Source organism: Talpa europaea (assembly GCF_964194135.1).
Source record: "Talpa europaea genome assembly, chromosome: 7".
NCBI lineage: Eukaryota > Metazoa > Chordata > Mammalia > Eulipotyphla > Talpidae > Talpa > Talpa europaea.
Genome location: NC_140074.1, coordinates 91,931,775 through 91,957,113, shown reverse-complemented (window position 1 = coordinate 91,957,113; position 25,339 = coordinate 91,931,775). Strand labels below are relative to the sequence as shown.

General features: G+C 51.0%; 3 protein-coding genes and 1 pseudogene across 6 annotated transcripts in view; 2 read left to right on the top strand and 2 right to left on the bottom strand.

Annotated features, from left to right (window-relative positions):
• LOC311173822 (large ribosomal subunit protein eL27-like) overlaps nucleotides 1-25,339 on the top strand; it is a 754,061-nt pseudogene that overhangs the window by 650,566 nt on the left and 78,156 nt on the right. The window lies entirely within an intron of this gene.
• On the bottom strand, nucleotides 1,341-5,510 carry ATP1B2 (ATPase Na+/K+ transporting subunit beta 2; the record flags this gene model as incomplete). Its single annotated transcript, XM_084236443.1, has 7 exons — nucleotides 1,341-1,505; nucleotides 1,616-1,714; nucleotides 2,481-2,537; nucleotides 2,776-2,981; nucleotides 3,091-3,195; nucleotides 3,536-3,664; nucleotides 5,399-5,510. The coding sequence occupies 7 exons, from the start codon at nucleotides 5,508-5,510 to the stop codon at nucleotides 1,341-1,343; spliced, it is 873 nt and encodes a 290-aa protein (XP_084092569.1).
• Nucleotides 15,618-18,280, bottom strand: SHBG (sex hormone binding globulin; the record flags this gene model as incomplete). 3 transcript variants are annotated; one of them, XM_084238223.1, is made up of 7 exons in its annotated part: nucleotides 15,618-15,766; nucleotides 16,239-16,452; nucleotides 16,794-16,930; nucleotides 17,056-17,215; nucleotides 17,431-17,592; nucleotides 17,915-18,104; nucleotides 18,237-18,280. In XM_084238223.1, 7 exons carry the CDS (start codon nucleotides 18,263-18,265, stop codon nucleotides 15,618-15,620), a joined length of 1,041 nt encoding a protein of 346 aa, XP_084094349.1. The 3 variants fall into 3 exon arrangements, with proteins under 3 accessions (XP_084094349.1, XP_084094350.1, XP_084094348.1); XM_084238224.1 differs by having other exon boundaries at nucleotides 17,056-17,161; XM_084238222.1 differs by lacking the exon at nucleotides 18,237-18,280 and having other exon boundaries at nucleotides 17,431-17,538; nucleotides 17,953-18,051.
• SAT2 (spermidine/spermine N1-acetyltransferase family member 2) lies at nucleotides 20,211-21,346 on the top strand (the record flags this gene model as incomplete). Its single annotated transcript, XM_084237535.1, has 6 exons — nucleotides 20,211-20,276; nucleotides 20,441-20,492; nucleotides 20,619-20,702; nucleotides 20,799-20,900; nucleotides 21,005-21,045; nucleotides 21,179-21,346. The coding sequence occupies 6 exons, from the start codon at nucleotides 20,211-20,213 to the stop codon at nucleotides 21,344-21,346; spliced, it is 513 nt and encodes a 170-aa protein (XP_084093661.1).

Here is a 25,339-nt window from a genome sequence, read left to right as displayed (position 1 = left end):
GCATCAGAACAGAAACGCAAGGTTAGAGGGGGTGGCAAGTGAAGAGACACTGTAACAGAAAGAGTTAAAATTAAAATGTCTCTGTAACTCCAGAACACAGGAGGTCCCTCATTTAACATTCCATGGGCACTATGGGGTTGCTTAAAAAGGCAAAGGGGTGTGAAGGAGAGGAGCCAAGAAATTCAGACTAGATTGGAGTGGGGGTGGTATTTGCAATGTGCAGGAGGGGCATGCAGAGGAGGGAGGAGTTAGTGATTAGTTGATAGCTTGCTAAGAGCAGTCAGAGAGGGGACGGGTGTGGGGAGACAGCCCCTGGGGAGGAGGTGGAACAGTCCCATAGCCAGCTGATGTGTCCAAGGTGGCCTCTGGGGATCCAGCCAAAACGGCTGTCCCTCCCCCAGGCTCCCTGGGAAGTGGATCTTGAAGGATATTCTGGGAAAGCGAGCCCAGGGAAAGGAGCCATGGGGGAAAAAAAAAACAAAGTGGATATTCAGCCTAGGTCAACCCCGCCCCTCTGACGAGCATTTACTTGGATGGTAGGAGGGACCTGAACGGGAAAAGAAATTTCACAAAGAACCAAGGTGAACTTCTCTTCCTCAGGGGCCCTCACTCCCAGCTCAAGCAGTCACCGCAGGGGAAGAAGCAGAAAGGGCCAGGGAATAGGGAAAGGCCACCAAGCTACCCTGTCCTCAATTACAGAGGGTTGCACTGCCGTTCAGAGGAGGGAATGGGAATGAAGAGAGGTGGAGAAAGACCTGCCAGAGGAGCCAGATAAGCCAAAAGTCACCAGGACAGGAAGGTGTAGTCAGGGAGAAACTGTGGAAGACAGGGAAGAGGGAAGAGGCGAGCTCAGGAACAATGTGGAAGAATGGGGGGTGTGTGTGTGTGTGTGTGTGTGTGAACGAGGATTGGTGGGCAGCTGGGTGAGTCTGAAGGGAGGTGGGTGTGAGGGAGTGAGTGCGATGTCAGCTGAGTGGGATATCCTGTGGTTCTCAGGGGCCCAAGTGGCAGGAGAGATGGATGGCTCTGGGGACACCTCACTCACAACTAAATGAGAACTGCAACTAGAAAGGCTCCTAACTCCTCTGTGACCATCTTGGGATCACATTTCCCAAGGACTGGATCCTGGGTGGGGACAAGATGGTGGAAAGTGTGTGTACCCAAGGAATCATAGTGGACATTAGGCTGGGTTCAGAAGTAAAGGAAAATGGCGTGAGGCTGAGACAAGTCATAGCTCTGTTATAAAAAATACCTTTGGGGTGGGTGAGGGAGGGATCAGGCAGGGTCAGGGACATTCCAGAAGCATCCATAGGAAAGCTTGGGGACTGGAGAAAGGGACCTCAGGTTTTGTTGATGCGGAGTTTGAAGGCCACGCGCCCGGCAAACTTGTCTCGCTCATCATCTGTGGCAATATTGGCGGCGTTGATACGACATTCCACATTCACCTCTACATTGGGGGTCACATTCAGGAACTTCACGGCCACCAGGGGCTGTGTGTAGTTCACCTGGGCCAGGGGCGGAGAGCAATGGTCTAGGCCCACGGGATAATCAACCTCCTTCCCAAGGCCCCCGACCCCTGGAGAAGCCATTATCCCCGACCTCCCAAGGGACTTACGTGGAACTTTTTGCCGTAGTAGGGGAAGTACATGAGGTCAATGTTGCCATTGGCAGGGAACATAACAAAGCTGCCGAGATTCTCAGCATCTTCATCTCTCTGTGGGAGTGTAGGAGGGTAACAGAGAGAGCATGTTAGGGACAGCAGGAACACAGAAGCTTGCCAGACTTCCCTTTGGTCTTCTTTCACCCCAAATTATTCTGCCTCCAATATGTTTCCCTTGAGTTGTGAGTCTATGTGTGTTTTTGTGTGCACAGGAGGGGGTGTTGTGTCTCTTTCATCAGCCTGGGAAGTCCTGAAGGGTGCTAATGATACTGAACCTCCTACTCTACTCCCACCCCAAGTTCTTACCCCATCCTCAGGAATCAGTTTCTGGAGCAGAGCCAAGAGAGAACAGAAATTGTAAGGGCTCAGATGGAAGTAAGGAGAGGGTAAAGGGAGAGGGACAGGAAGTTTCTACAGGAAAGAGGTGGGGGATGCAGGGTTCCCAGGATAACTTGGTGGTGGCAGATGGTGCTAACAGATTAGCAGCTACCAGGTACCTAAAAAAAAGTGAGAGGCAGGCAAGATAAGGGGGAGAGCAGAAGACATGGTTATCAAGGGAGAAGTTAGAAGGGTTAGGGAGAGAAACCAGAGACTAGGAGCTGAGTGGAATCAGGGGGTGTCTGTCCACATGAGAGCAGACCTCTGCGTCCTAGAAAGAAGGAAGAGGGGTCAGAGCCCCTTGGAGTTCAAACCACTCTTACCCCCTTGTCCCTGTGGTGATGGGGCCTCTGGGAGCAAGGAATAGGGAGCGACAAGCAGATTAGAGGGAAATCATGATGGATAAACAGGTGGGCAAGTAGACAAGGCCCAGCAGACTCACCTTCCCCGCACAGGTAACATTCATGCTCTGGTTTGCACCTGCATAGAAGTTGATGACCTGGAGTGCAGAGAGAGAGTGGTCAGGGCTAGAGAAAGAAGTTGTCAAAAACACAAGTCTCCAACCTTCCATCTATGAATCTCAGCTTCTAATGGCCCCATCTCTTCTGTTCTCTCTGCTACTCAAACATCCATAAATCTCTCTAATGCCCATTAGTCCCAGTGAAAGGAAGCAACTGTTAGGAGAGGGTGACCCAACTCCCTCCTCTGTTCTCCCTGGGGATCAAGATCATAGGTACCCGGTTCATCTTGATGAAGACACAGGGCTGCCCAGTGCTGTAACCATAGTGGGTGGGGTCCCCGATGCCAGAGCAATCACCCAGCTGGGTGCGGTTAAACCGGCAGGCACGCTTGGGGTAGTTGAGGACTCCATTATCTGGCTGTTCGTAATAGCGCCCAGGGCGGCAGACATCATTCTTTTGGGCTTGGATGGAGTCATTGTAAGCTAAGAAAATGGGAAAGAGAGAGTCACGGGCCTGAATGAAATTCCACTTCTGGATCCCTCATCTTCTGCCCAGGGTCCTGGACAGCCACATTGCCAGCCCCACACTCACGCTCCAAGAACTTGTTGAGCTTCTGAACATGCTGGTCCCAGCTTTCAGTGTCACTGACGTTGACAACGACATCAAGGTTCTCAGTTTTGGGGCGAATCATCAAACCTATTGCCAACAAGGACAGGAGTGGGAGTATATAAGATGAAGGACCACGTACAGAGGGAAGAGGGACATAGGGAGTACAAGGGTGGGGGGGGTGGGGTAAAAAACTGAGGACATCATCAAGGGAGGAAGATCTCCATGACCATCTAGCTGCCACCCCCTGGATGGTCCAGCACTCAACTGTAAGGAAATGGGAGATAAGGCAGACCTCAGGAAGTGCTTCCCAGTCATGGGAGTGATAGCGTCAGAGACACACCACTGAGAACTAGGAGCCTGAGTTCCTTCTGAAGGCTTGAGGGCAGAAGGGCAGTTAAGTGGCTTTCAGGGGAGCCTCATCACTCACCAGGTGTGGCCAGGCGGTCCTGGTACTTGGGGGTATGGTCAGAGACCGTCTGTAGCATCACCCACATGGTGAGGGTGAACATGGCTGTGAGGAAGCCATAGAAGACGAGGTAGAAGAGCAGGATAAAGGCTAAGGGAAAGAAGACAGGGTCAGCGGGTCCAAGTCTCCCACCATGGCCCCACCTAGCCTGTCACCCCACCACCCACTCAGAGGTTCTGCAGTGAGGGCCACTGGGGATGGGCAGCAGAGCCTGGGGATCGCTTAGAGCCTTCCCCCGGGAGCAAAATGAGACAGGCTGGAAATAGGCAGTCATGTCTGGCTTTCCGCCACAATTCCCAGCCCCCTCCTGGTCCTAGGGCACAGCAAAGCCCGACTTTGTAGAGGCCACTAGAGACCTAAAGTCCCGTTGCTGGGACAACTCCAAGTATACGCAGCAGTCATTTTGCCTCAAATTACATTCCCGATTTCTCAACCATTCATGGCCCCAAAAAGGCACATCTGTTACCGCTGTATGCAAATGCTTACAGCACAACAGACTGACTTTTTAAACTGCAACTGGTCACCCTTCACAACCAAACCTTCATTCCTCAGCGTGTGGAGACTTGCCCTCAAAGAGTAAAATCTTCTCTCTGCTGGCACCCTACAGAAGCCAAACCTTGAATGTAGCTTCTACCCAGCTACAGAATCTCTCAGAGACAGCTGTCCAGAACCTTCAACTGTCACCCCACCCCCAACTCATGCACAGCACTCAGGGCACAAGGTAAGGGCAGAATCCCCCACAGCCTTCCCAACACTCTGAACTCATGATGTCACTTCTCAGTCTAAGGCAAGTTCTTGCTGTTCCACCATCCTGGACCCCCACACCAGGGGGTCCATCTCAGAAGACACTTCCCCCATGAAGACGCCTCAGATTCTACCAAGCAATCATGGGGCTGGACTTGCAGTTTCCAGCAGGCAACGACTGCATTGGACCCACCTCAAGGGCCCCTATGATGGATGGGTAGGCTGACTTCAGTGGGTGTGGGAGAACTGAAAATTGTGTCACACAGGTCCCCTGGGCCTTGACTTCCCTGCTCAAAAAACCCTTAGGAAGAATTCCACCCCTCACCTGCACCCATTCCTTGGACCAGACACAACTCCCTCCACACCCCCTGAGTGAGGGCAGGGAAGGTCCCAAGTCACCCCAACCTCAGACACACCATGTAGGATGATGTACACATCTCACCACTAGTGACCACTCCTCCCTCTGCCTGCGACATCCCAGCTGCACAGCCAGTCTCTCCCCAACCTCATGTTGTCACCCCTCCCCAACACCGTCCCCCACCCACCACGCAGTCACAGGAGGCTCCAAAATCTCAACGGTGGGATAGTCAACTTCCGCCGCAAAGAACCCCTCCAACCCCCACCCCCAACCTCCCCAAGACCCACCCCTTCTTGAATGTTCCCAGGGTCCAGGGGGTGGGCACGGACTAAAAATAGACGGGCTTGGCTAGCAGCAGAGCAGGAGGGAGGGAAGGGGTGCGCTTCTGGGGAAGGGGAGAGAAGATGTGGGGCGTACCCGCCCGGAGAAGGAAGGGGAGCACAGACGCCTCGGCGCGGACACGCGCGCAGAGCCCGCGACCCCCCGCCTGAGGGGGCTCCACAGGGGGCAGGAAGGCGGCAGTGACCTACTTTCTCCGCCTCCGCAGCGGCCAGCCTGGGAGATTAGACCTGCGATCAGGGCCCCCTCCCAGTTCAGAGCCCAGCAGGGGTCCGAACGCCAGGGACCCGGGAAGGGACCTGGGGAGGGGCGGGCGGGACCTCGTGCCCTGGGGCGTCGCCCGGTGGACCCACCCCTCCCTTCGTCTTCCCGGCCCCGCGTACCCCAGCTGGTCCCGGTGCGGCCCATGAACTGGTGCGTCCTCGGGTTCCACACGAACTCCTTCCACTCCTCAACCACCTGCCCGCAGCTCTTCTTCTCTTTCTGGATGACCATCTTGGCAGCGGGAGATTAGTCCCGCGCAGGGCGGGGGGCTGCGGAGAAGCTGGGGCGCGGCGCGCTGAAGCCCCCCCTCCACGCACCGGAATGCGCGGGGAGCAAAGGCAGCAGGGGCGAGGAAGACCCCCCTCAGATATGCAGCCGCCGCAAATTCCGGGGTACACCGCCACGCGCTGCGGGGTGTCAGCAGAGCGGCGAATGCACGGATCCTAGGCCCCCCCGACTGCGATGAAAAAGGGGGTTGTCAGGGCACGGGAAGATAAAAAGGGGAAAAGGGTCCAATATAGCTTTACCCCCGCCCAAACCTAGAAGCAAAATGAAAGGGGGTGCAAAAATAGACGGCTGAAAAACCGGAGCGAAGCTCAGAAAAATAGGGGTGCAGAGAGGCAGGGAGAGGTGGGGGAGGGGGCCCTCGAAATCAGAGAGGCAAAGAAGCTGTGGAGGGGGTCGGATGACCGCTCAAGACTCTCTGACTAGCGGAGTCTGCAGCAGCAGTAGTGGCTCGGCCGCGGGAGTGGGGGGGGCGGGGGGAACGCGCAGTTGGGTGACAGGCAGGGATGGGGGTCCCCCAGGCGGAGGCTCCGCTCCTCAGCAGTGCGGGGTCGACCGACTCCGCGCGCAGTCTTTATACTCGGCGGCTCTGTGGGTGCCCGCCCCTTCCCACCCCCAGGAGCTCCGCCTCCCCGCCGCCGGTCCGCGCGAGCTCATGCATATGCAAATAAGGAGAGAGGGATTGGGCTGGTCCCTAGCCGCCTCTGCCCACCCAGGGGGGCTCTCCGGTACCCCAACCCCAGGTGCTAGTCTGGATCCGGGTGGGTGGAGGAGATAGAGGGCGGGTCTGATGGAGTAGCGGAAAGATAACCCCGAGAGACTCAGCGTCTGAGACCTAGAAACAGATATGTGCTCAGGGGTGGAGGCCCCAGGGAGGGAGTTAAAATGAAACGGAGATCAAGGAGACAGGCTGGGTGAATGTGAGAGGAATAGAGGAAGAGCCTAGACCAAGAAAACCTGAGACTGGGAGCCGTGGGAATGCTGGACCAGCCAGGATGGAAGCTCGAACAGGTCACGTAAAAATGGATAGGGGTCACCACCAGAGGGAAACCGCCCTGTTAAAAGCTGCTCCCCTCCCCACCACTACCACCCCCAAATATCTTCTTTTCCAGTCCCACAACCACTTTCCCCCACCACCTCAAGCTCCCCATTTCGAAGGACTTTCCTATCTTCCCACCACATCTTTGATGAAGCCCTCCCAACACCTGTTCCCAGGCCCCAGCTTTGCTCTCAGACCCCAGACCTGGAGCCACGTCTCCTTAGGTGTTCTGTCTATCCCCACCCAGGCCGGTGTCGAAATTTCTCTTTTCTTTTCTTTTTTTAAAGATTTATTTTTTTATGAACACAAAGATTGGGGTATAGGTCAGAGGTGCAGGCGTGGGGGTCGGGGAGTGGTGAGAGGATTCACCAGAGACAGGTGGGGAGTAGAACAGGTGGATCCACTGAAGTACACTGCTGAGGGGAGCAGAGGGTGAGATAGGAGAGGCCTGCCACACCATATGGGTGAGCTCTCTGGCCATCCAGGGATGGAGCTCGCGCTACAGTGGCTGTGGATAGCTTTATAGTGCTGCAACTTAAACCCTTGCGCCACCTGGGAGGCCCTGAAATTTCTCTTTTCCTTTGCCCATTTGGGTCAGCAAACATTTATTGAGAATTCACTAAAGACCCTGTGTACTACAGCCCTGGCAAGGTAAAGTCACAGTTCTCACAGAACTCAAGAAAACCACAATCCAGAAGGGTGTACAAGAACATCTAAAGATCACTTGTTTATCATTATCTCATTTAATCTCTCTTCAAATCTCATCACTTTTCCTTGGACAGGCTTTTCTCTCCTTTCAAGTCTCACCCTAAATCCTTGACCCTCGTCTTCAACAGCTCCCCTTCTGATTATCACTCTCACCCTCTGATCCAGGGCTAGCTTCATCGGGGTGAGGTCTGCTCAGTTGAATAAACCTATGCTCAGCATGTCCTTGTGCTTGCTTTAGTACTCCGTGTCACCATCTTGAAATTCTTAACAATTCTTATCTTTGAACTTGTGCTTTGTAAGTTGGACGGGACAATGGAGCATGTCTGTGAACAGAGGAGATAAGCATTATAAGCTGTCTTGTTCACACAGAGCATTCATGGTGAGACTCTATCAACACAAAATTCTGGTGGACCCACCACAGATGGAAGTCCAGTGAGACTCAGTGAGGACCAGGTAAGTGTGTTATGTCTGCAGCTGAATAAGTGGGATGCTGATAACTGAGGGGCCACATTTTCCACTGAAGCAGAACTTACTTGGAACACAGAAAGGAAGTAATGGCATTCCAGGGCATGTGAACGACTGAAGCATCCTATCATCCCTTCCCAGTCATGTTACTTCCCTGATTTAGCCAATTACTTTGCTGGCAATGATGACACAGAAGGCAAGGGAAAGCAAGGGCAACCCATAATTCCTTTCCTTTCAGCTCATCAGTAAGTGAAAGTAGAAGAATGTAAATTTTTACTTGTTTAGAACATTAAATAGAAAATGAAAACACCACGAGGTGTCAAGAGAACTATAGAAGAAAGGAAAACATTTTACATTTTAATGCTTTTCCCTGCTTTCTGAACAAGGGGTTCTGAATTTCATTTTTCACTAAGCCCTGCAAATTATGCACCTGGTCCTGCTTTACTCCCTTCTGCAGAAGACTCTGGATTAATTTTCTCAAAATACAGTTTTAATTAGGCCACTCCTCAGTCAAAAATCTTCAATGATTTCCAGTACCCTGCAGGATAGAGTCCTGATTCTTCAGCCTAACCTTCAGGAAACTCCACAATCTAGACCCAGTGTGTGTCCCGCCTTTCCCAGTAGGCCCCAAGTCGTCCTCCACTGGAGCTGAGCCAGTTACCCTTGGGACAGGCTGTGCTTACTCCTGACTTCACACCTTTGTCCATTTCACTCCCTCATTCTGGAAGACTGCCAACCCTTCAGAGTCCTTCCCAACGCCCATTCATTCCTTCAATGCCTATCTAATGAGAATTTGCTTGGAGCCAGGCACTGTTCTGGCCCCTGTGCTCCTGGGGCTCCCATTCTAATAACAATAAGAAGCAGCAACAAATAGGATCATATTAATATTATGCAGGAAAAAATAAATAAAACAGGGCCATGTGCCAGGGAGTGCCTGGATGGTCAGAGATGGCCTGACTGAGTTGACTTTTAATGAGAGACCTAAGTGGCCAAAAGGAGTCATGGGGTAATGCAGGGGAAGAGCTTTCGAGGAAGAAGGATGTGAAGTGTGAAGGTTAGTGAGGGAAGACTGACACAGCAAATCATACAGGGGATAGGCAAAGGCCAAATCATATAGGTCCTTCTAGCCCTAAGGGAGTAGTTTGGATTAGAATCCAACTATCATAGAAGCAATTCTAGGGCTTTAAGGGGGGCGGTATGTATAACATAATCAAATTTATTTATATTTGCATAGAAGAACTGAGGTGTAGGCCAAAAGCACGGGGGTGAGAGGATTAACCAGAGACAGAGCAGGGAGCAGAACAGGCAGATCTACTAAAATACACTGCTGAGGGGAGCAGCAGGAAAGACAGGAGAGGTTTGCTACCCCATGTGGGTAGCTCCCTGGTGGGGGATTGAACTCAGGCCATAGCAGTGATAGTGCTAGGACTTAACCCCTAAGCCACCAGGGAGGCCCTGATATGATTGAATTTAAAGAAAATCCTCTCGGGGGCCTCCCTGATATCACATATGGTTAAGCACAGCACTCTGAAGCTATCTGCAGCCTCTGTAGCACAAGTTCGATCCCCAGCCTGTCAGGGAGCAACCCACATGGTGCAGTAGACCTCTCCTGTCTCTCCTGCTGCTCCCCTCAGTAGTGTATTTTGTCAGTCTGCCTGTTCTGTTCCCCACTCTGTCTCTGGTGAATCTGCTCACCACCCCCCACCCCACCCCGCACCTTTGACCTGTACCCCAGTTCTTGTATGCATAAATAAATAAATCTTTAAAAAAAGAAAAAGAAAAAGAAAATCCTCTCGGCTGCTGTGTGGAGGCAAGGGGGCCAGTTAGAAGGGCTCTGCAACAGTCATCCAAAGAGAGATGGATGGCTTGGCCCTAGGAGCAAGTTTGCAGGAGACAAAGAGGATGGGTTCTGGATCCTTTTTGGAAATAGAGTGAGAGAACAGAGGAATCAAGACTGATGTCTCGGCTTTTGTCATAAGCGACTGGGCTGAAAGCTTTTTTTGTGTATTTTATCTTTTCAACCAGACTGTAAGCTCCTTGAGAGCAAGCGTTTGTCTTTGACTTTTTATAGCTCCTCCTGTGAGAAGCCTCAGGGAAATGATTTGCCTTTCCTTCCTCAGACAGGGGGATTCAAGAGGCAGCCTTGGGCCTTCTTGGTGGCACAAGGGGTTAAGTCTCAGCACTAGGAAGCTATCCACAGCCACTGTGGCACGAGTTCGATTCCCGGCGAGGGAGGTGACCCACATGGCACAGCAGACCTCTCCTGTCTCACCCGCTGCTCCCCTCAGCAGTGTATTTCAGTACATCTGCCTGTTCTGCTCCCCATTCTGTCTCTGGTGAATCCTCTCACCCCCTGCACCTCTGATCTACACCCCAGCTCTTGTATGCATAAATAAATAAAAATAAATCTTTAGGGCCTCCCTGGTGGTGCAGGCAGTTAAGCGCAGCGCTGTGATGCTGTCTGCAGCCTCTGCGATGCTGTCCGCAGCCTCTGCAGTGCCGATTGGATCCCAGCCAGCCTCGGAGCAACCCACATGGTGAGGTAGACCTCTCCCGTCTCGCCCACTGCTCCCCTCAGCAGTGTATTTCTTTTTTTTTTTTTAATAGAGGCATGTTTTATTTATTTATTTGTTTGTTTGTTTTGTTTATACATGCACTGGGTACAGTCAGAAGCGCGGGAGGGTGAGAGAATTCACCAGAGCCAGAGCGGGGAGCACAGCAGGCAGAAGGACCGAAGTACACTGCTGAGGGGAGCAGCAGGCGGCAGGAGAGGTCTGCGTGCCATGTGGGACCCTCCTCTGGTGGCCGGGGAGCAGCCGGGGATGGAACCGGCGCTGCCGAGGCTGCGGGCAGCTTCACAAACCAGCGCTCAACCGCTGCGCCACCAGGGAGGCCCAGCAGTGTATTTCATCAGTCTGCCTGTTCTGTTCCCCGCTCTGTCTCTGGTGAATCTTCTCACCCTCCCGCGCATCTAGCCTGTACCCCTGCTCTTGTATAAATAAAGTAAATCTTAAAAGAAAAAAAGAAATCTTAAAAAAAATGGCTAAGATGGTAAATTTCACATTATGTATATTTTGCCACAATTTAAAAAAACAAATAAAGGAAAGAAACAGATGTTTCTCCCCTTTCCAACTCCTCAGCAGGGCATAAAAGGTGTCTCATCACATGATCCCAGGAGCCTCCCAATCTGCCCTCATTCCATCTCAGCCTCCCCATGGTTCTGCTACAACCACACACCTCATCCTTCCCACCTGACAGGCTCAGATTTTTTTCTGGAGAACTATGCATGAGGCTCATACTGCCAACTGGCTCAACAGCTATCACATACTGAACTCTATGTGTCAAGCACTGCGGTAGGCATCTGACCTGTAGGATTTATTCACATTTTCACAGTCACCCTATGTGTAGGGCAACATCCCCACTTTGTTTTCGTTTTTTTTTTTTAAAGATTTATTTATTTATGTATGCAAGAATTGGGGTATAGGCCAGAGGTGTGGGGAGTGAGAGTATTCACCAGAGACAGAGTGGGGAGCAGAAAAGGCAGATTGACTGAAATATACTGCTGCAGGGAGCAGCTGTGATACAGTTAACAAGTTTGTCTTTCCCCCATTTTTTGCAATTCCCCTTATCTAGCATTAACAGGATTGATGACTTGTCTTTCCCATTTGTTGCAGCTTCCCCTCCCCTTGGGAAGAAAAAAAAAAAAAAAGCTGGCACCCACAGGTTTCCCTGTAGACCCTTCCCCCTCGCCCTAAGGAAAACAAGTTGGCAATCACCCGTCTCTGTGCCTTGACACCTTCCCCTTCCCTTAAGATGAATGAGCTGACACCCATCCATCTCCCTGTTGAGCTGGCGCCCACTTGTCTCTGTGCGGACCCCTTCCCCCTCCCCTTCGCGGATGCCTACCCATCTCCCCCTGTATAAATACCCCTGCCCACTGCCAAAGAGGAGGACGGTGGTTTTTCGGACATGAGTCTGCCTCCCTCCTCATTTGTCGACAAATAAAACCGCTTTCCTTTTCCTCAAACTTAGTTTCCTTTTACTGGCTGAGGGAAACTGAGGCCGGCTTTCGGTAACAGCTGGAGAGACAGGAGAGGTCTGCTGTGCCATGTGGGTAGCTCCCTGTCCGGGGATCAAACTCATGCTGCAGTGGCTGCGGATAGCTTCACAGTACTGTGTCTTAACCCTTTGCACCACCAGGGAGGCCCAACATTGCCGCAGACCAGCACAGCAGTAGACGATGAGACCACCTCAGGGTTGAGAGAAGCGTGCAGGGTGGTCAGGGCGTCAGTGAAAGAAATGACAAACAGACACACTTCAAGAGTGAAAATCTGAGTGTAATTTTCTTTGAGTTTGTGGCCAGTATATATGTTTTCCAAAAGCACAGGAACAATGAATATCAATGAAATCAACTTGCTCATGGGCTCAGCCTATCACCATCAGGGAGGTGATCTACATAACAAGCAATGACTTTTATAGAAGAAAGAAGGAAGTTTAGAAAGACAATTAAGGGATTAAAGTTTGTAGTTCTAGAAAGACAGGATAAGATTTTTTGCATTCTTGTAGTGGTTCCTGGTGGTCTTTTGATAAGCTTCTGTCTTTTTAGGGAACTTCCGCTGCACTTCCTCTGCTTCAGGGGAAGCTGTTATGCTGTTCTCCCCCTGTGCACTGGTTGCCCAGCCGGACCTAGGGATCGTGGCGAAAGCCATTCCTAAAGGTCACTGCGGGGGGAGGTGCAGCAGGTATGTAGGGTTTTGCTGTTCTCCCCCTGCGCGCTGGTTGCCCAGCCGACCTAGGGATGGTTAGCCCTAAAGGTCACTGCAGGGGGAGGTGCAGCACAACATCACCATTTTGTAGACTGGGAAACTGAAAGATTAAGAGATTGTCATTTGTCCAAGTTCACACTTCCAGTAACTTAACTCTGATGTTCGTTCTTCGGTAGGTAGATCCTTACAACTAGTTCCCCTGGCCCTTCATAGCGATCTCTATTCAAACTTCGCATATGCCTGTCTCGCTCTAAGACCTCCGTTCTCCAGGGCCATGACCAAATTTTATTCATCTTCAGAGTCCCTGTGGGCTACCTAACAAGTGCTTGGCATGCTGTCAGCAACTAATAAATGTTAGTTGAAAGAAAGAAAAAGCGAGGGGGGAGGGAGGAAGGGAGGGGAGAGGAGCAGATAGAGTGGAGTGAGTGGGAAGAGCAGGCCCAGAGCTGCAGGGTACGCTGCCAGGCTCCGGGAAGGTTTTCGGGGGTGTGGGAGAGGCAGGGACACTGGGTAGTCATTGTAGGTGCCCTTGTCAGGGCTTGGCAACGTCTGTGTCAAAGCAAAGTCAGCCTTAATGAAAAAGTGTAGACAGCTCTGGATGGCAATCAGGAATCCTAGAATCTAGGACAGGCTGGAGAAAGAGAGGTTGGGGGCATGGTGTCCTGGGCAGGGTTTGCTGGAGGGAAGGGAGAAAAGTCAGCCCTTGCAAAATTCCTCAGGGGCATGAGGTCAAGAAGATGCCCTTGAGGGCCTCCCGTGGTGGCACAGCAGTTGAGCACTGGGCTGAGAAGCAGTCTCTGCAGCACCGGTTTGATCCTCGGCTGCCAGCAAGTGTCCCGGTCCTGCATGGTGCGACAGACCTCTCCTGCCGCTCCCACTGCTCCCCTCAGCAGTGTATTTTGTCAGTCTGCCTGTTCTTTTGCCCGCTCTGGCCCTGGTGAATTCTCTCACCCTCCCATGCTTCTGACTGTACCCAGTGCTTGTATAAATAAATAAATAAATCTTAAAAAAAAAAAAAAAAGAAGATGCCCTTGAAGGGGACACACGGGTATCCAGGTCCTTTAACCTCTCACCCCACTAGCTCACACTTGTGGCCCCATAATATTCATTTCATTTCATTATTCAGGTCTCTGTTGTTACATTGCCTCAGAAAGTCCTTCCCTGGCCATCTCGCTAATATTGCCCCTCCCCTGTCATCCTCTACCATATTACCGGTTATAGCAGTGAAGTGATCTTTTTTTTTAAAGATTTATTTATTTTTGCAGGTCAGAGGTGCGGGGTGATGAGAGGACTCACCAGAGACAGAGTGGGGAACAGAATAGGCAGATCTACTGAAGTACACTGCTGAGGGGAGCAGCAGGCAAAACAGGAGAGGTCTGCTGTGCCATGTGGGTCAGCTCACTGGCTGGGGATGGAACTGGTGCTGTAGTGGCTGTGGATAGCTTCATAAGTGCTGAGACTTAATCCCTTGCACTTCAAGGGAGGCCCCTTGAAGTGATCTTGCATATTTATTCTTCCTGTTTATGGGCTGTCAGCCCCTTCTCCATCCCTATCCTCCCACCCCCAGCCCTATAATGGGGGCACCATAAGACCAGAGACTTTGTCCTCCTCAGTGTCTAAATAGTGCTTACTACGCCAGGTGTTCAGTAAATATCACTTGAATGGACATATCCAAATGGCCTGAACATAGCCTGACTGTGAATATAGCCCAGGGACCAGAGTTGAAATTGGGCTCCCCAGTCATGCTGAAGATTCTCCTGCAAAACACTCTGACTGGGTGGAGCTGGCTGTATACCTAGCAAATCAGAGATTGGGAGTAACCCCAGTTTGCTGCCTGGGCTTTGTGTCTTCTACCACAGAGACTCTCTGGAAGCCTCTTTATGCTGGGATGGGTCATTTAGGCCCTAGATGACCTCTGCAGAAGGAACAGCAGGTCCAGTGTGTCTTAGCCTTTTGCCTAGGTTAGTTATAGGAAGATCCTTGAAAGAAGCTAGGAGGCTGGGACACTGGGATCCCCCTGGGATCTGGAGATGGGGGAGGGGTTAGCAGTTCTTGAGTGGGGTGAGGATTGAGTTGTGGGGACTGAGATCTGAAATCTTAGGGTTCCCCAGGGTGGGCAGGGAGCTTTGGATTAGGACATAAGGATTACCAAGAGAGCTGAAGGCTGGGAGCTAGAAGCTCTGGGAAGAGGGCTTGAATATGAGAGTTTTCCAGGAGGCTCAGGGCTCACTCAAGAGGGTGCCCAAGGAGGGTTGGAGCATCTTGGCTCCTGAGGCCTGGGTGCCAAGGGCTCAGTCACCATGTTCTTTGAGGGCAGATATACTCATCTGTTTTTCCCTGAGACCAGCACAAGCCAGTTTTTGTTAAATGGAGTACAGACAAATTCATCTGGAATGCAGCAAGTGGAGTGAACCTAAGGGAGAGAGAGGTGCTTTCTCCCTCTGATCTCCTCTTTGTTTTCACTCCTTTCCCAGAACACCTGCCCCCATCTCTCTTTGACCCTCTCACGCCCCCTGCTGCTCCTTCTTTGGACAGCAGTGGACAATCTGAAGGGCCAATGGGGAGAGACAACCAAATTCCATTTCTCCCCTTCCCTGCTGACCTCTCAGGTTGCTCTGACTAGCACAAGGGGAGGAAGCTAAAGTCCCCAAGACAGTAGATGCTAAGGAAGGAAGTGGCCCCTGCCTCCCAGAAAGTATCCTGTATGGGGGTGGGAGGATGTTGTAGGGGTGCTAGGATCCCAGCCTGAGAAGTCACTACTTCCCCTGGAAGCCTTCCTTGACCCCCAGGTATAATGGTAAGGGCCTTGGCTTTCAACCTTTCTTAACTCCCTGACTGCTCTTTTTTGGTGTTTATCAGGGCTTCTAGTGATCCAATTATTTGTTAGAACTTGATGGATGGCTGCCTCCCCAGGAGACTGTGAGCATCAAGAGGGCAAGAACCAATGTTGATTTTGCTCATCAAAACAGCCAAATACTCAGCACAATGCCTGGTATAGTGCACGGGCACAGTAAATATTTGTTGAATAAATGAATGAATGACACATACATTCGAAGAGGATCCTTAGACAGGGATTTAATGGGTGGTATCAGTATCATTACTTAGGCTGTGAGGGCAGCTGTGAGTCCAGATGTCTTGGCTTCTGTTCAAGGCCTGGTCGATGTCCAACTTCTGGCCTTGTGCCCAAAGGCCATCCAAGCAAAAAGAGGCAGAAGAGGCCTCTCCTAGAGGGGCATTAGGGTGGATTAGAGCCAGAGCTTCTTTATACTTTTCCAGTTCTCTAACTGGAGAGTTTTTTTTTTTTTTTAATACATCTTTTCTTTTTTTTCTTATGCAAGCACTGGGTAGAGTCAGAAGGCGGGAGGAAGAGAGAATTCACCAGAGCCAGAGTGGGGAGCAGAGCAGGCAGAAGGACCGAAGTACACTGCTGAGGGGAGCAGCGGGCGGCAGGAGAGGTCTGCGCGCCATGTGGGACCCTCCTCCGGTGGCCGGGGAGCAGCCGGGGATCGAACAGGCGCTGCAGAGGCTTCGGACAGCTTCGCTCAACCGCTGTGCCACCAGGGAGGCCCTAACTGGAGAGTTTTTGAAGTCACTCTCTCCCAGAGATTCCCTTCCCCTAACCCTTTTCCATCTTCTCCTATCTCTTAAGCTGTTTCCAATGGTGTGCTGAGGAACTTGAACAACAGTCTCTTTTACCTGGCAAAGTTCCAAGGAAGAGATGCCCCTGGGGCTGGGCCCAGAGGTTGAGAAGGGACTCATCATCCCAGGGAAGGAGAGTAAGGATCTCTTTCTTTGGCCCCTGGCTCAAGACCACCCTGGATTCATGTAGTTTCAGCTGAAGAGGAACTCCCAAGACCAGGGGTAGATCCAGCCTGGGCCCAGCCCCTGTCCGGGTAGATAGCACCACCTTCTGCAGAGTACATGGACAGGGACAAAGGTAAGGGGGGACAGAATGACCCACATCTACTTCTTATGACCCCACCCCAGCTCCCTTCATTCTGCCTGAGTCACGCCCTCCACATACTGGTCATCCCCACCACCTAAATCCTGCTTCAGTTCTCCTGTATTGACCTATAAAACCGCCCCTACCCCAAGTAAATATAGAATCTAAGTAAAAGATTTTTGCTCACTGCGGGCAGCTTAGAGATGTTGCTCTGGTCAGCCACCCCCACTCTTAAGCCTCATAATAATGAGTGTTTGGCACCCCCTTCCTCCCCTACCCCTCCACAGCTTTTGGGGTCCACTGAATACTTGATCTTGGAGGTGGAGACTGAGCCAAGAAGGGTTTTCTGGAGTGCCCAGGGCAAGGAGGTAGCCTGAACCTGCTGCCAGCTGGAGTCCCAGGTCCAGTGAGAAGGCCCAGGGCTCTGCCTGAGGCTGGGGAATATCTGGGGGGAGAGGGGAGGAGGTGAGAAATGATCCTTCTGAGGCCTCAAGGCCGGGGATTCACAGAGGGAAGGAGCTGGCGGTGAAGGGAGATGGAGGACAGCGGACAGGGAAAAATAGCCTTTACCTTGGAGACTGAATTCTGCACGAGTTCCTGGAGGGAAGAATATCCCAGGTTGGGAGTCTACAGCACAGCTTCTGAAGCTATCAGGGGCAGAGGCTGAGATCTGGGCCTGTTGGTCCAGCCAGTTACCCTGGCGCAGGCAGCCATCCAGGGCAGGGACCAACTAGAACCGGTGGGGGAAGGAAAGACCGGGGCATCTCTTAATCAGGACATCTGAGCCCCGCCCTAGGTTATTCCTCTCTGAATACACATATTTGGCGCCCCCATGCAGTCTCATTTCATTCCCTCTTCTCAAAAGCATAGAAGTAGAACCACATGGCTGCCTGGCTAGCAATCTTATCACCTTCGGTCATGGTTCCCATCCCCGTGATTCATTACTGGCAACAGGAGGTCCGAGACTGGGAACAGCAGTCCCCCCAGTGCAATCCTCATGATGGGCTGTGGTTTGTTACTCATAGGCCCAGAGACCTGTCTCAGTGAGAGCACCAACTCCCCATCCACCTCCAGCAGCACTGAGTCCCCATGGATCCTCACTCCCATCTGCAGGAAGGAGAGAAGTAAAATCAGAGGCCTCTGGGACCTGCCTCTGCCACTTTCTTCAGAAGCAGCCTCGTATAACAACAGGTTTGAAGAGTCAGCAAGCATCCTTGGCTCACTCAGGACTTGTCAGTTGATACACTTAGCACATTTCAGAATTCCCCTCTGAAAACATGGGACAAGAATAGCAACTTTAGAAGGATTTTGACAGATGAAGTGAGACGATGGTAAACGGTAAACAGATGCCCACCCTATAGCTTGGTTCTGTTCCTCTTCCTTGGACCAGCTCACACACCCCCTTCCCTCAGAACCAGATCTGGCTTACCTGATGCCACCTCCCATCATCCAGCCGGCACCCAGCACCCACTGTAAGCTGGGCCCACTGATTGTGCAGTTGGATCTCAGGCCTGCCATCCCGAAGTCCCAGCATAAACCAGTCATCCTTTGGGTTGGTATCACCATAAAAAATCACTTCCTCGGAATCCCAGGTTCTAATTTCAAAGGAGGAAGAGGCTCTGGAAAACAGAAGAAATATGGGGCTGGGTAAGGTGCAGTTCAGGGAGAGAAAAGAAGAGGGAGATAGGGAAAGAAGAGTTGCTGGAGGGTAGGGCCAGGGACAAGGTTAAGGAGTTAGGTCAACCCCATACTTTTGTATCTTGGTGAGGTCAAAGGTCATGATGGTGATGGGCTCTTGTCCTGGACCATTGCTGAGGCACACAGCAGGAGGGTCCTGACTCTATTAGAAAGAGAAGATAAACAAGCTGGAAAAAGCACACACCACAGGTAACAGAGGGAGAGTTGCTGCTCTGGGGCCAGAAAAGGAAAGAAAAGAAAGCAAAAGTCATTTAAACACACACAAGGGCTGAGCACCCTGCCCAGCTCTGGTACCTGGGTGAGGAGTAAATGTCTCAGGGTCTGTCCCTGGTGGCCGTGAGGCTGTACCAGCAGCAGCAGCAGCACAGAACGAAAACACAACATGACCAGTGGGCTTCTGTTCTCCATTATCAGCTTCTGTCCTCTCCTGGACTCAGACAACTCTGAGGAAAATGCATGGGGGGCAGGCAGCCTTGCACATTGTTGTTGGAGGTTTAAAGGTTGCCCTGGGGGGAAGGAGGGGGCTGAGAGACAGGGGCACTGACCCTGTGGCCCCTCTGAGGACTAATGGGAGGAGGGACAGAGTCCCTTCACTGTCCTCCCTCTCTCCCCCATTGCTGAGAATGTCTGTGAGCTGGGAGATGACACCCATTTCCCCTCTCCTCCTCTAGACCCTGACCTGGGTCCTCCTCCCTTCTGCCCAACTGGGAAGGCTGCCTCCACCAGCCTGAGGTCTAGTCCTACCCTGCTTCCCACAGCATCGTCCATCAGGACTAGAGCTGAGACATGGAATCCCAGATATCTAGGTGGGTGACTATGGACAAGTCATTCCACCCTTATGCCTGTAAAATATGAAAAATAATACCTTCTTTGTGGGTTGTTATGAAAGAGGATTAATTGAGATAATGCAAACACAGTGCCCGGTTACCTGCTTTGAGCTCCTCCCTCTGCTTTGAAGTGTTTTCTTAAGCCTCAGAATCAGGTTTTATAGGGAGGTATTGTCTGAGTGTGATTTTGTGGATCTGAAGAAGAATCCGCCCCCACACCGCTCCCAAAGAACTTCCCTATCTATTTATTACAATGCTAGCCATCTACCAATAGCAATGCATCATCCTCTCCCTGACCCATTTTAAAATACAAATGTCTCCAAGAGAAGTAACATTTTGAGCCATTCAAGAATGTTAGGAAACAGCTTTCAGAGCTGGGAGTATAGGGGTCAGACCAGGTTTTGGGTGGACTTTAATGGATGAGAGGCCTGAAGGGTAGAGCAGAAATCATTGCATATTTCAGCTAAAAAAAACATGGAGTGGGCCTCCCTGGTGGGGCAAAGGGTTAAGTCTCAGCACTATCAAGCTATCTGCAGCCACTGCAGCATGAGTTTGATCCCTGGCCAGGGAGCTGACCCATATGGCGCAAAAGACCTCTCCTGTCTCTCCAGCTGCTCCCTGCAGCAGTGTATTTCAGGCAGTCTTCCTGTTCTGCTCCCCACTCTGTCTCTGGTGAATCCTCTCACCTCACTGCACCTCTGGCCTGTACCCAGCTTTTGTATGCATAAATAAATAAAATAAATCTTAAAAAAAAATCTATGGAGTGACTTTTGAGCCATGGAATTTCTCCAGTGGAGGTTGGCACACGCAGATAACAACAGCGGGGCGGCCATGGCAGTCTAGCCTTGACCCCTGCTCAGTCACAAGACCCGCTGGCGGGGAGGAAGGGAAAAGGAAGGAGGTGTGTTTGGAGGCGGGGACGTGCCTGCTCTGCAAGCTGATTGGCTGGCTGGTGCGCGCCTGCAGGGGCAGAATTCGGAATTTAGGGGCCACAGGCGCAGTGGAGACCACCTTGACCGCCCATTAGCTCCACCCGGTGGTAGCCAGATCTCCGCTGCCGCTTCCCAGCCCAGGGCTTTTGGGATCCGAGTTAGTAGGCCCTTTAAGAGACCTCAGAGGTCTCTCCCCTAGGGTCCAGTTGCCCTTCGCTGCAGAACGGAAGTGGGGGTCCTGGACTTCGGTCCCAGGCGACGCTACGGAATGGCCTCCGTGAGGATCCGAGAGGCCAAGGAGGGAGACTGTGGAACTATCCTAAGAATGATTCAGGTGAAGGCTGCGGGCCGGGAACCGGGGTCCCAGAGGGGGTTAGCGGTGCGGCGGAGGAGGGGGTGGTTAAAAATGGGGGAAAGGGAGGAGGTGAGAGCTGGGGTCTTGCTCCGGGAGGAGTGGGTTCCTCCTACCCTAATCGAGCCTTTGTTCCCACGCCGCAGGAACTAGCTGAGTACGAGAAACTCTCAGATCAGGTGAAGATCAGTGAAGAAGGTGGGGGCCGGCACCTGGGCCCTAATCAGACTGGGGAAGAAGTGAGGTGGGTTCCTCAACATACTTCCAGCATGCGCGCTCACCCAGGACCTCTTTCTCTTTTTGTCACAACTCTGATCCCTGCAGCCCTGAGAGCAGATGGCTTTGGAGAGAACCCTTTCTTTCATTGTTTGGTAGCAGAGATTCTTCCTGCCCCAGGGGAACCACAAGGTAAAGATACTCAGGGGTCTCCTCTCCAGTCAGCCTCAGAAGTCTCTTCCCCAGGCTCCCAGCAGCCTGATTCCTTCTCTCTTTCTCTCTCCTCAGGGCCTTGCATGGTGGGCTTTGGGCTGTATTACTTCATCTACAGCACGTGGAAGGGACGAAACATTTATCTGGAAGACATCTACGTGATGCCAGAATATCGGGGTACTAGGCAGAGGCTGGGGTGGGAAAAACAACTCATAGTTCATCCCCTGCCACCTTTTCTGATTTCCCTTCAACTCAAACAATCCCTTTTTGTCCCTTGACAGGTCAGGGGATTGGTTCCAAAATAATAAGAAAGGTGGCTGAGGTAAGAAGAGGAATATTTTCCCTACAACTGGGCCCTGGAAAAATAAAGATTTATAGGAGGCACCCAGGTTAAAAGTGAGTGAGGACCCTTTTCCTTTTAACCTCAGGAAAGTGAGTGATGTCTTCTTCCACAGGTGGCCCTGGATAAGGGCTGCTCCCAGTTCCGCCTGGCAGTCCTTGACTGGAACAAGGGGGCCATGGACTTGTACAAGGCCCTGGGAGCCCAAGATCTGACTGAAGCTGAGGGCTGGCACTCCTTTCGTTTCGAAGCACAGGCGATGAGAGTGCTGGCTGGAAAGTGATGCTGTCCACCCCTTAGGGATCTCTGTGTTTCCCCACCACCTCAAACACTCCTCAGAGATCATGTCCACAGACATGAAAGAAGGGTTGGGAGAGGACTTGTTGGCAGTGAAAAATAAATGAGAAATACATCCTAATATGGTGTTGCCAAGATCAGTTGATGATGCCATAAGCTTCAGCGTCTTTACAACCCTTCCAGAATGTTCTGGTCAGGAGGCGAAGAAGGGAGACTGTGGAACTATTCTGAGAATGATTCAGGTGAAGGATGTGCAAGGGGTTAACAATATATCATATCATACTTACTATGAAGCAATCCACAGCTTCAGCAGCACGAGTTTGATCCCCGGCCGGCCAGGGAGCTACCCACTTGGTGCAGCAGACCTCTCCTGACTCGCCTGCTGCTCCCCTCAGCAGTGTACTTTGGTCAGTCTGCCTGTTCTGTTCCCCACTCTGTCTCTGGTGAATCCTCTCACCTCCCACATCTCTGACCTATACCCCAGCTCTTGCATGCGTAAATAAATAAATCTTAAAAAAAAAAAAAAAAAAAGAATGTTCTGGTCAGTGGATGTAGTCCCTGGGGTAAAGGTGGGCCCAAGCTTTGGCTTGTGAAATACAGAGAAAAGAAGAACAAGGAGTCAACGTGGCATATCAGGGTTGTTGATCTGGTTTGGGTCCCTGACTCAAGCCTCCAATGTTTGTACTGAGATGTATAGGATCTAAGATGCAGGCAGTTCCTTCAACCTACTCAACAGATGGAGGAGGCTGCCACCTAGTGGTGGCATATCAGTGGCACGTGGAAGGACCACTTGCCCCAACTTTTTTCTTTTTTCACTTTTGAATACCTAACAATCTCAGGATTTTTTTTTAATTAATATTTTATTTTATATAATTCTTACATCATTTTTCATTTTGCACAATGTATGCATTTTCATTTTGGTTATATTCCCCATATAATTGCACCCCCCCTTATTTTGACCCTATTCCTTCCTCTCCCTGCCCCCATATTAAAGACTAATAAATACAAAGGAAAAATCAAAATCAACAAGCAATTGTCCCAACTTTTTTTTTTAAAGATTTATTTATTTATTCAAGATTGATTGATTGATTTATACAAGTGTTATAGGACAGGGAGAGGGGCCCCTCTCCCTGTCCTATAACACAAGCACTGGGTACAGTCAGAAGCGCAGGAGGGTGAGAGAATTCACCAGAGCCAGGGCGGGGAGCAGAGCAGGCAGAAGGACCGAAGTACACTGCTGAGGGGAGCAGCGGGGGGCAGGAGAGGTCTGCGTGCCATGTGGGACCCACCTCCGGTTGCCGGGGAGCAGCACAGCGCCGCAGAGGCCGCGGGCAGCCTCGCAACCCAGCGCTCAACCACTGCGCCACGGGGAGGCCCTGCCCCAACTTTTAAAAGTCATCTCAACCACTTACTGTTTTTTTCTACTTCAAAAGTCACAAAGTCTTTATTTTCACTTTCAACTAAATCTTTAGGGCCCATGCAGACAGACAAACAGGGGCAAGTCCTACTTTGATAATATTTTTTACACAAGTAAAGCAGATTTGTTGTAAAAAATCAGAAGATATAAAATTAGAATCCATAGCCTTATTTTTTTTTCAAGATTTATTTATTTATGCATACAAGAGCTGGGGTGCAAGCCAGAGATGGGGGGGGTGTGAGACCAAGTGGAGAGCAAACCAAGTGGAGCAGGCAGATCTACTGAAATACACTGCTGAGGGGAGCAGCAGGTGAGACGGGAGAGGTCTGCTGTGCCATGTGGGTCACCTCCCTGGCCAGGGATGGAACTCATGCTTCAGTGGCTGCCAATAGCTTCGTAGTGCTGAGACTTAACCCCTTGCACCACCAGGGGGGCCCAGAATCCATAGTCTTATTTACATAATTACTGCTAAATCTTTGCTGTCAGTTCTTCAGACTTTTCCAATGTATATAACTATGTATAATTAATTAAGTGGGTAGGAGTTGATGGAATCATACTCTTGCAACCTGCTGTTTTCATGAAACAATATATCATATACATCTTCCTATGCTACTAAACATACCTCTGTCATCACTTTGTATATTTTAAAAATTTACTTTTGTTTATGTATACAAGAATGTAGCTGTGTAGGTCAGAGGTACGGGGAAGAGAGGATTCACCAGAGACAGTGGTGAGCAGAACAGACGGATCTACTGAAATACACTGCTGAGGGGAGCAGCGAGCGAGACTGGAGAGGTCTGCTGCGCCATGTGGGTCAGCTCCCTGGCCCGGGATCAAATGCATGCCAAGTGGCTGGCAATAGTTTGATAGTGCTGAGACTTTAATCCTTACGCCACCAGGGAGGCCCTGGCAGCCCTTTAAATACTGAGTTAGTTGAAAATTATATCATGGACCCAAATCATTTCTCAATGTACAATTTTCTTTAGAGTTAATTTTCTCGGATAGTTTTTTTTTTTAAATTTTTTTTAAGAGGCATGTATTATTTATTTATTTGTTTGTTTGTTTTGTTTTGTTTGTTTATACATGCACTGGGTACAGTCAGAAGCGCGGGAGGGTGAGAGAATTCACCAGAGCCAAAGCGGGGAGCAGAGCAGGCAGAAGGACCGAAGTACACTGCTGAGGGGAGCAGCGGGCGGCAGGAGAGGTCTGCGCGCCATGTGGGACCCTCCTCCCGTGGCCGGGGAGCAGCCGGGGATCGAACTGGCGCTGCAGAGGCCGCGGGCAGCTTCGCAACCCAGCGCTCAACCGCTGCGCCACCGGGGAGGCCCAGTTTTGTTTTGTTTTTTTTTTTTAAGATTTATTTATTTATTTATACAAGAATGGGGTACAGGCCAGATGTGCGGGAGGGTTCACCAGAAACACACCGGGGAACAGAACAGGCAGACTGACGAAATACACTGCTGAGGGGAGCAGTGGCAAGACCGGAGAGGTCTGCATGCCATGTGGGACCCTCGCTGGCCGGCTGGGATCAAACTGGCGCTGCAGAGGCTGTGGACAGCTTCACAGCATGGCGCTTAACCACCTGCGCCACCAGGGGAGGCCCTTCTCTGATAGTTTTATCTATAACTAACATACTCATGATGCCCACATCGACCTCTCTAGCCCGGACCTCTCCTGGGCCACACACCTGAGTGTCCATTGACTAGCAAGACATCGATTCCTTCATTAAGTTATTATTTGCCATTCCAGGAACTGTGGTAGTCACTGGCTATCCAGTGGTGGTGACAAACAAACATGGAACTTAGTCTAATTTCACAGAACTTACAGTATGACAGCAGAAGAAAGATACTGGACATATAATAATTACATATAGTACATGTAATTATTAATATTACATCATGAGGGCCTCCCTGGTGGCACAGGGGATTAAGCACCACACCACGAAGCAATCCACAGCCTCTGCAGCACAAGTTTGATCCCTGGCTGGCCAGGGAGAAACCCACATGGTGAGGCAGACCTCTCCTGTCTCACCCACTGCTCCCTTCAGCAGTGTATTTCAGTCAATCTGTTTGTTTTGTTCCTCATTCTGTCTCTGGTGGATCCTCTCACCCCCCACATCTCTGGCCTGTACCCTAGCTCTTGTATGCATAAATAAAATAAATCTTTTAAAAAAAAATAAGGTCCTTTGGCAGTGTGTGGCAGGAGATCTAATCAGTGTGGGCATAGTTGAAGGCTAAAGAAATTATATTTAAGTTATGACCTGAGGGCCTCCCTGGTGCTGCAAGAATACAGCCTATGAAGCTGTCCACAGCCACTACAGCACAAGTTCGATCCCTGGCCAGGGAGCTACCCACATGGTGCAGCAGACCTCTCCTGACTTGCCCACTGCTCCCCTCAGCAGTGTATTTCGGTCGCTCTGCCGTTTGTGTTCCCCACTCTGTCTCTGGTGAGTCCTCTCACCCCCCCCCACTTCTGTCCTACACCCCAGCTCTTGTATGCATAAATAAAATAAATCTTTAAGTTATGACCTGAAAGAGAAGTTTACTGAAGAGAAGGGATCAT